The sequence below is a fragment of the Theobroma cacao genome, chromosome 4 (assembly GCF_053813885.1).
Source record: "Theobroma cacao isolate CCN51 chromosome 4, ASM5381388v1, whole genome shotgun sequence".
Taxonomy (NCBI): domain Eukaryota; kingdom Viridiplantae; phylum Streptophyta; class Magnoliopsida; order Malvales; family Malvaceae; genus Theobroma; species Theobroma cacao.
This window is the reverse complement of record NC_142642.1, coordinates 31,022,762-31,032,638: the sequence shown is the minus strand read 5'-3', so window position 1 is coordinate 31,032,638 and position 9,877 is coordinate 31,022,762. Positions and strand designations below refer to the sequence as shown.

The window sequence follows — 9,877 nt, the reverse complement described above, 5'->3', positions numbered from 1 at the left end:
AATGAAGATTTTAGACTTTTAAACTCATTTTGAATATGAATTATGTGTTTTGTACTTGTATATTACGTTTTAGCCAATTTCAAAATTTGTGAGAAAAAATGACCAAAATACCCCTGTGAGACGAAAATTAATATTTTATTTGTTTTTAGTTGGAAACAGTTTAAAATCTTTTAGGACATGATATTTGACAATGGTTGCTCACAAGGGAAATGAGAAACTGATAGTAAAGCCTTGCGGGGTTTCGGGTTGACATTTCGAGTAATGAGTGTCTACTAGGACACCGCGGCGATTGTCACGATCTCGAGGGGAGTACAGGGTCGTGACATTGTTGGCCACAGATGGTGGCACTCCTCGCCATTACTCTAGCCTTTCTCTCAGGTTGGCTAGGTTGTTTGATGGGTTTTTCTTTCCTTGAGCAACAATAGGCTCCCAAGCTTTGATCGCTTCTCAGGTCCTTCTATATGCTAGTCATATTGGGTGAGGATTGATCATCCATCAAATACAAATGAAACGCAGTGAAAATAATTTTAAAATTAAATTACGCCTCACCATCTTAGGATCTCTTTCATGCCAAATTGAGTATAGAATTAAATTAAAAATAAAAATTATATGTTCATATCAAGTTTACCTAAATAACAAAGGTTGATGAATCCTTTGTTAAACCACCAAATCAACCTTTAAAAAGCTCAACCACCTCAGCTTGGTTGTCGCAAACCAAAGCTGTTCAAGGAATCTTTGTGTCACCTCCAATGGTGATCCACACTAATGAATTAGAAAATCCTTCTTTAAGGATTGGGAGTGTTATGCCTTGACAATGTGCTAGCAAAGATGAGTTTTATAAACTCATAATCCCACACAAAATTGTGAGGCTGAACACACAAAAGAAATCAAGTGAATGAAAACTATTTTTCTTCACACAAGGAATGACAAGACAAAAGGAATTTCTAATGTGCCGTTCTTTTTTTTTTTTCAGCCGTTTTCTCTCATTTTCTTTGGAGGCTATAGCAAGGTATTTATACCTTAGATTAATTTTAAACCCTAATTACAAAGCTATTTTGTAATTACCAATTAATCCAATAATTTGAATAAACAATTGAATTAAGTCCTTAAGAAGCCCAATTAACTTAACTGTTTAATTTAATCAATTAAGCCCAATAACTTAATTAAATAATTTAATTAATTAAGTTAACAATTTAATTAAACAATTTTAAATAATTAGGCCCAATGACTTAATTAAACAAATTTAATCAATCGCCCAATAACTTAATTGTTTAATTTAATTAATTAGGCCCAATGACTTAACAATTTAATTAATTAAACCCAATGATTTAATTAAACAATCTAATTAATTAGGCACAACTTAATTAAACAATTTTAATTAAGTGCTAAGAAGCTTATAACTTCTAATTTGATTAAGTCCCACTTAATCACCTCTCCCATTTTATTTTCAACATTCATTTTAGGTGTGTGACCCATTAGGCTTCTAACATGTTGGTAATGAATTCAACATATAATTCTTAATTTAAACTTAGAATTATATAAATTTAAACTACTTTAAATTTATTATTAAGCAAGTTAACTATTTAGAGTTCATAGATAAAGATTGGGATCTAGCAATCCATCATGGCCACCCAAGTGTTAAAAGAGTCAAGATGGTTTGACTTAACCTTTCAATGATCAGCCTTTCAGAGTAATTCATTTCTTCATCATATATCCCGAAGATGATAAGAGCATGGTGCAGTGTTTACTCTTATTGATCTCCATAGTTGTTCTTAAAGTTTGATCATCAGCTTTATAAAGACCTATGAAACTCTTTTCATAATTTTTAAGTTACCTTGACTAAGGACTTCAACAAGCTAATATCAACCAAGAACAATTAGGATATGTCCCCTGCATCACTTGGGGTGATGATTCCTATCTTGACCACTTATTTACCTGCACATGCTTCATGCCATAACCAAAAGCATCCGGTTTTAGCATCTTAGGTTAGGCACCCGTAGGGATAAAATCAAAGTATAGCACTCCACATATAAGACAACCTGATGTCTCAAGTCTAAGAAGTATTTACACAACTGACACATGTGAAGTATTGCACAAACACTTGAGTGAAATACTAAATGCACTTCTTATGGCAGGTCATGTTCAGTGAACTTGCTCTCTTAGGTAAGCACATACATTCTAGTTCCATGTATCTCTATACTTCAACTTATGAGATCGGTTGCTTACTTGTCAAGTAAGGAACATAGAATGTACCAGTCTTTAGGTATCATTGATGTCCAGTCTCAATGATACATTGACTAGGAACATTTTGAGACAACGCTTTGATGCATAAAGATCTCATAAACTGCAACCCATTACAATTCCCTTTCAAGGCATATTAATCTCATAGACATCATCCAATTAGACTTATAATTTGTTATAATTGATGTCTTATTGATGAAGGAAAATCTTTAATCATTTAACATAAATGATGTTGTTGCATGATTAGAATTAAGCCTTAACCAATCCCAATTAGCTGCACGGCTTATCCCAACAAGTCACCACCTTCGTTGCCTAGATCCTCCTTATCTAACAGAATAGCCATGAGCTTGTTACACAAAAGACATTTATTGGGCTTCCTTTTCTTGCCGTTCCACTTGGCGACTACCTTGGTTTAGTCATGTGTCAACTTTTCCTTGACTTCTTCTTTTGACCTATTTTTTTGTCTCCCCCACTGTTGCTCTTCTCCTTAGGTCGAAATGAGCAAAACTTAATCAGAACCTAGACCACCATTGTGTTTCACGTGAGCTTTTGCATGCCTCTATGCTGAAGCTCTTGTTTTGTCCATGGCTTTAACCCATCCATAAACGCAATTAGTGTTTCTTTCTCACTTAAGTCCCTCAGTTGCAATACTAAATCAAAAAAACTCTTTCACTTACTCTCGTACGTCAACCTTTTGGACCAACCTTCTTAGCTTTCCTTTTGCCTTATCCTTAACTATTCAAGGTAAAATTGTAGTTGAAGCTCCCTATAGATTGCTTATTGATGATCGCTCCTTCGAGCTTGTCAACACATCAATGTCTCTACCATAGTAAAGTTATGTCCACTAGGTACATGGCAACAGTGTTGATGCGCATAACGTCCTCTATGATCCCCATGGCCCGAAAATACTACTCCAACTCCATAAGAAATTATTGACATACTTGGCCTATCTTTGGCCTTAAAATTTCGTGGAATTATGCACTTTCAATCGAGTCCCCATTTGGACAACAAGCACACCACCCTCTCTAATTGCCTAAGTGTAACGAGCTCGTCTTTAAGGCCTACATACCTTGTTCTTCAATGCCTCGAGTAGTTCTTCTAGTGTGTCATCTCGTTGGTTCAACATGTCCACACTGAGTCATTTCTAAATTCAAAGGTATATAAGGGCTAGACTATTCACGTAGGCTTATAAGCTCAATCCAAAGTTGAGCTTGGATATAGAATTTTACGCTTCAGCTTAGCCAGACTCAACTCGATTACTTTATTTTATTGATAAATAATATATTTATTAATTTTAAAATTTTTTAAAAATATTAAAGATTAAAATAGAATAATATACTATTGGTATAATAATAAAATAATAATTAAATAGGTTGAGTGGAGTTGACTCGAGTTTGACTTTAAAAATGAAAAGCTTGATAATCTCGGTACAAGTTGATCTATGAACAACTCTATTAATGTTGAATAAGCATAAGTTTACTGATGTAAGTCAGGGGCGGCCCAATAAGTTCAAAAACCTAAAGCGAAATATTTAAATGAGGTTTTTTTTTAATTAAAATTAAAAAAAATATTAAAATTTTATTCTTTTAGCTTTTTGAGATGCAAAATATTTAATTAAACTTTTATAATCAAGTTTTTCTAATATTTCTTTTTCAATTGATAATATAATAAATCCATTTAATCTTTCTTGAGACATTATTGATCTTAAGTAAGATTTTATTAATTTTAGTTTTGAAAAACTTATTTTTCTTGAAGCAACACTTACTGGAATTGTTAACATTATTCTAAAAGCAATATATACATTTGGAAAAGAATCAAGTCTTTTTATATGATTAAGTATGTCAATTGGACTGTTTTCTTTTTGTATAATTTCTTTTAAAATTTTTAACTCTGAAAATAAATCGAAACCATCAATGTCAGAATAGTTGTTATATTTTAAGGAACATTAAAGATTAAGGCAATATTCTTTCAAATGTGGCTCACAGCTTGACGAAGATAATAAAAGAATAGACTTATTGTGTATTTTTTGGATAAAAATTGAAATTAAAGGAAGAAAGAGCAAATGAGAAAGGAAGATTTCAAAAGTAGATATTGTACATTGAAAAAAAATAATTGGTTTTATATATAGGAAAAAAAATAGCTGTTGTAAATTATTAAATGCGTTGATTCGAAATAAGAGAAATAAGTGAGAAAAAAATAGTTGTTAGAGATGGTTAAATACATATGATTGTTAGTTTATTAGAAATGAGAGAATATAATTGAGAATTAATAACATTTTAGAAATAAGAAAATAATAAAAAAATTGAGATTTATTAGGCACATAATTAAAAAGTGAAAGAACAAATAATTTTATTAATTATTTTTTACTTTTATATATTTTTTTAATTTTTATATATTTTTAATATAATTAATTATATTATAATTATTATAAAATTATAAATTTTCTCTAAAATTGGGGCTTCCCCAAATTGGGGGCCTAAAGCCCTTGCTTGGGTGGCTTCACCCAAGGGGCGGCCCTGATGTAAGTTGTGCTAATTAATTAACACGTTAATTAATAGAATAATTATTTGCTAACAAGTAAGTGATGTGGAATTAAAAGAATAATTATTTTATAATGATGTTACGTCTATTTTTGATACTTAAATCAATGATGAATTCAGAATTTTATATGAGAGGTGATTAAAAGATAATTATAAAAATAATTATACTATATATAAATATATCAAGTTTTACGCATCTAACAATAAATAAATTAAAAACTGAAGAGTGACGGTAGTCAACACCTGACTTCAGTGGAGACAATGGTGAAAATAGCATGACAAATGGCTATAGTGATGGTTTAAAATTTTATTAGTCTTAATAAGATTACTCTTCTCACTAGGGGTCAAGTGCCAAAATGGCATTAATATTTTTGGTCGCGATTACAATAGATCGGCATGGCATTAACATCCGGCTTAGGAAACTTAAGAAAGGCCCGTAAAGGAGCAAGCATCAACGTCCGGTTGTATAATAACGCATCAGTTTGGCAAAGCTCGATCTCCAAAAACTTTTCTCACAAATTATATCACAGTAATAAGCTGCCCCCTTTACTTTTATTTTTCATTTATTTCGTACTAAACAAGTTGCATGACTCTATATCGTAACAAGACAAATCAAAGACCTTTATTCTATTGCTATACATCAACAAGTTCTTTATCACTCCCATCATCCACGAGAAGAAAATATTACAAATAAGTTAGAATTAAGCACACACATACATCCGGTAACATAGAAATTTAACTTCGGAACACATTCCTTTCTTTACAACATAAGAGAAGTCCTCAGTTGAACCTAAGAAATTCATCCGAATCTGAATCAGCTCCTTCCATGCACCTTAGCAAATTTGCCTAGGTGACTGGTTGTTGAGAAACGATGAATTTATGGGTGAAAATGATGAACATGAACAGAGAAAGAAAAAAGAGAAATCAGGAGAGAAGTGAGAGAAAAATAGTTGTGAAGCTAAAACGGCATAAAACCTCATCGTTTCATTATAAACATAAACGTCTCATTTATATACGGTTGAGAGAAACAAGCAAACCAACTAACAAAAAAGGCCACCTGGCCACAGCAAACAACGGAGGAAAATTTTGCATTGGAGACTGCAAAATATTCCTTTCTAACGGCTCACAAATTAAAGGAAAAATTGGCTGAGTGAAACGGCACAGTTTTGCCAAGTTAAAACAGGAACAAACAGAAGTTATAAAACGACACTAGTAATAAAGCTAAACGACATATCATTTAAATGAGGCACATGCAAGTCATGTGCTCTTCTTCTACTTCAACAAACTTGAATTTCCCGCGAACCTCCATTGCCAAACCAGTGAAGCTCTTCCCAGAAACGAAACCCACTACTTCAACACTGGTCATCAAAAGACAATTTGCTTTAAGAAACCATTTATGGTTCTTCAAAAACAAAATTTATGCCTCCTCGTTTTCTCTCTTCTTCTCAACTGCTTGTTTCCCAAAACCATTAAAAACCTTCCATGTTTCCTGTTAATAAAGTTACAACCTAGAGGCATTCCAATGATTAGCCCAGCTGCAAATCCCACCAAAACTACTTTCCAATCAAACGAAAACAGACTTCCGATGCCTTTATCTTCTTCAGAGTTCAAAGGATCTTGCCCTGAGGACTTTTCAGGAATTCCACATTTTTTGGGCAAAGGGCTTCCACACAATCCCAAATTTCCAAGGAATGAATTAGTATCAAATGTACTAAACTGTCTTCCACTAGGTATGGGCCCTTTGAGACGGTTATGAGAGACATCAAAGAATGAGAGGAATGTGAGTTGTACCAGTTGGCGAGGGATTTCTCCTGAGAGCTTGTTTCGAGAGAGGTCCAACGATTCAAGATGTGTTAAACTGGCCATGGATGATGGGATATGACCTGTGAGATTGTTGTTTGAAAGGTTAAGCATATTAAGCGCCTTCAAATTTCCAATGTCTTCATGAATTTCTCCATTAAATTTGTTGTTCGAGAGATCAATGGCAGTGAAGGAATCTTGAACGCTCTCATATTGTAGTTCCACTCTTTTATTTGTCAATTCAACTGAGTAGCGATAGTAATCAGACCATGAAAATTCTTTATTCTGAAAGCCTGTGGTCGCATTCATGTATGATAAGTTACCTGCGTTGAAAACTTTCATGGCATTCCATTTAGTGAAATACCCCAGTGGCAATTCACCTCCCAAATTATTGTCAGAGATGTCGATTATTTGCAACTTCGAGAATTCAGAACTGCTTTGAGGTTTCCTTATCGCACCATGTAATCGATTGGATCTCAAGACCAGAACTTTAAGGTTTGGAAGAACGCCCAACCAAGAAGGGAAAGTATCATTTATTTGATTTTTTCCAAGATTAAGAGCTTCCAACATGGTGCAATAGGCCAGTGATCTTGGTATCTTCCCCTGCAACTGATTCTGCGCAAAGTTGATCATCCTCAATGAACAACCCCTCACATACGTTTGAGGAATGTCACCGATGAAGTGATTATTTTGAATATTGAGTACTTTCAGAAAGGCACCAAGGTTGGCCAAACATGGTGGCAGCATTCCACTCAAATTGTTATTCGAAAACTCCAAAACAACAGGAGAAGACAGATTGCAGAACATTGGTGAGATTTCCCCTGTTAGTGAGTTGTTTGAGACAAAATAAGTGATGACAGAAGGCGGTGGATTGGGGAGTGATCCATGCAGCTTGTTAGATCTAAGGTCCAAAATCGTTAACCTTTTCCATGGAAGAACAGCGGGAAGCTCCTCAAATCCTGTTAGAAAATTATAAGCAACATCTAAATAGGATAGTGTTTCTCTTCCAATGGTCCAAATCCATTTTGGAATTTTGCCTTGAATATTGTTGTTAGCAAGTTCCAGAAACTCTAATTCATCTTGACGACGGAGAAAATTTGGGAACTCAAGTAAGTTGCATGAAGCCAATCCCAAAAGCTTGAACTTAGGAAGAGTGAAATTGATCTTGACATCAGTCAAAGACAAATTGTTCCCTGAAAGTTGGAGTCTGATGAGATTTTTTGACTTGACAAAGAAGCCAAATTTCACACTGCCATTTAGAAAATTTGATTGTAGATCAAGAAGTATGAGATTCTCAAGCCTAGAGATTGACTGTGGAATAGGACCTACCAATTTATTTTCCTGAAGTTTGACCAGAGTTAGGTGGGTAAGGTCTCCTATCCAAGTTGGAATCTGACCATCTAATTGATTACATCCAAGATACAATTCAGAAATTTTAGTCAAGTTTCTGACAGAAGGAGGGATGTTACCATATAAATTGGTCTCTGTCAGGTCCAGCAAATTTAGCTTGGTTTGCTTACCAAGCCAGGACAAAGGTCTAGGGCTAAAATTGTTGGTGGAAAGGGACAGATAAGTGAGTTGGGAAAGATTGGCTAAGGAAGACGGTATCTCACCAACAAATCTGTTAAAAGATAAATCCAAAGTATCAAGCTGGTTTAAGTTTCCAAGCAAATGGGGGATAGGTCCTGAAAAGTTGTTATACGAGAGGTCAAGATAGTTAAGATTAGTAAGGTTACCTATCGAGGTAGGTATTGACCCTTCAAAACGGCAGTTGTAGATGTCCAACAATTGTAAGGACCTGAGCTTTCCAATTGATTCTGGCAGTTGTCCCGAAAAATTCGTATGCGCAAGGCTTAACTCCATAAGAGGGTAACTGCCATGAATATTTGGTATATACCCAGCAAGATCCGGATTCAATTCCAAGCGGAGATGCTTAAGATTGGGTAATTGAAGAATTCCTGTGGGCAATTCACCATGCAAGCTACAATTTTTCAAAATTAAAGCTGTCAATGAAGACAAATTTGCCAGAACAGCAGGTACCCTAGAAGATATCTTCACATCGGAAAGATAAAGTTTACTGAGTTTCGTTAACTTCTCAGCGAGAATATAAAAGCCTTGCTTCTGCAGATTCACCAAGTTCCGTGAAAGATCAAGGTCCTCCAAGTGTGATAGCTCAAAAATTTCTGACGGTATTTCACCTGAGAAGCTGGAGAAACGGAGGTCAAGAGATGTTAATTTTGAAAGGTTCCTCATCGCAGAAGGAATTTTAGAGTAATTGAAGAAATTTTCTGCTAGACTGAGCCGTTGAAGGTGAACAAGACGGAAGAGGCTGCTGCTGGAATTGATTGAACCATAGAGATAGCTGCTGCCAAGGTCAAGGCCGATGACATGACCAGTGTTGTTGTCACACTCGACCCCATTCCACGAGCAGCAATCTGCACTTTCCCCTTCGACTTCCCACGAGTTGGTCTTGGGATAGGCATCATCACTGTCAGAGGCCGAAGAATTGACGATGAAGCTTTCCTTGAATTGTAGCAAAGCTGATCGCTCATCATCGTGGCATAGTGGCCGCACAAAACTAGCAGAAGAAACAAGATAAAGCAGCAAGAGTAAGAATTTGAGCAAGCTCATTGAGACGGAGAGTTATAGAACTCAAAACTCCTTGACAGGCTAGTAAAATCAGAATACAAGGGAAGCATTTATATATAAAGCCTGAAACTTTTTAATTCGTTAAAATGTTTTAAAAGTTACTACTATTAAGTTTCTTCCTTCTTGATGTATTAGCTTTTTATAAAGTACCTCACGCAACTTTCTTTGGAAAATCCAACAAAAATTTAGAATAAAAAAAGTTCAAAAAGTTTATTGCAACCGAAAGATAAATTAAATTATTGATTTAGATAACTCGTTATTTGGTTTGGGTCCGGATTCTAGATAAGTTGATTACAACCGAAATTAAATTAATGCAATTGAAGATAATTGGACAGCTTTTGTTTCAGGGTCGAAATCAAGCAAATATGTATATTGCATTTTGACAAGTTGTGCAAGAATCAAAATGAAATCTGATCAACACACCTTTTCTGCTTCACCACTCATAGTTCATGGAGTTCATCATCTTCGCCTTAAGTCATTCTAACTGACCTCCTATGTCCTCGTTTGTTCACGAATTAAGCCACTCAGATTGATTTAAACACCACCCTATCCCAATATCAAGGACATATTCCACTTCATCTACTCTGATAAAGACCTCTCTTCTTCAAACAAAGTTTGTAACAAATTAAATTTTCTTCTTGTTATTT

The 9,877-nt window shown here is 34.7% G+C and overlaps 1 protein-coding gene across 2 annotated transcripts; it reads right to left on the bottom strand.

Annotated features, from left to right (window-relative positions):
• Positions 1-5,731: 5,731 nt before the first annotated feature.
• LOC18602122 (receptor-like protein 6) lies at positions 5,732-9,258 on the bottom strand. 2 transcript variants are annotated; one of them, XM_088805992.1, is made up of 2 exons: positions 8,318-9,256; positions 5,732-7,774 (listed from the first exon to the last, which is right to left on the bottom strand). In XM_088805992.1, the coding sequence occupies exons 1-2, from the start codon at positions 9,210-9,212 to the stop codon at positions 6,186-6,188; spliced, it is 2,484 nt and encodes an 827-aa protein (XP_088662118.1). In that variant the 5' UTR covers positions 9,213-9,256; the 3' UTR covers positions 5,732-6,185. The 2 variants fall into 2 exon arrangements, with proteins under 2 accessions (XP_088662118.1, XP_088662117.1); XM_088805991.1 differs by having other exon boundaries at positions 5,732-9,258.
• Positions 9,259-9,877: the final 619 nt, after the last annotated feature.

Excerpts from the sequence above, each read along its gene's own strand:
- LOC18602122 (XM_088805991.1), bottom strand. The coding sequence starts at position 9,212 with ATGAGCTTGCTCAAATTCTTACTCTTGCTGCTTTATCTTGTTTCTTCT.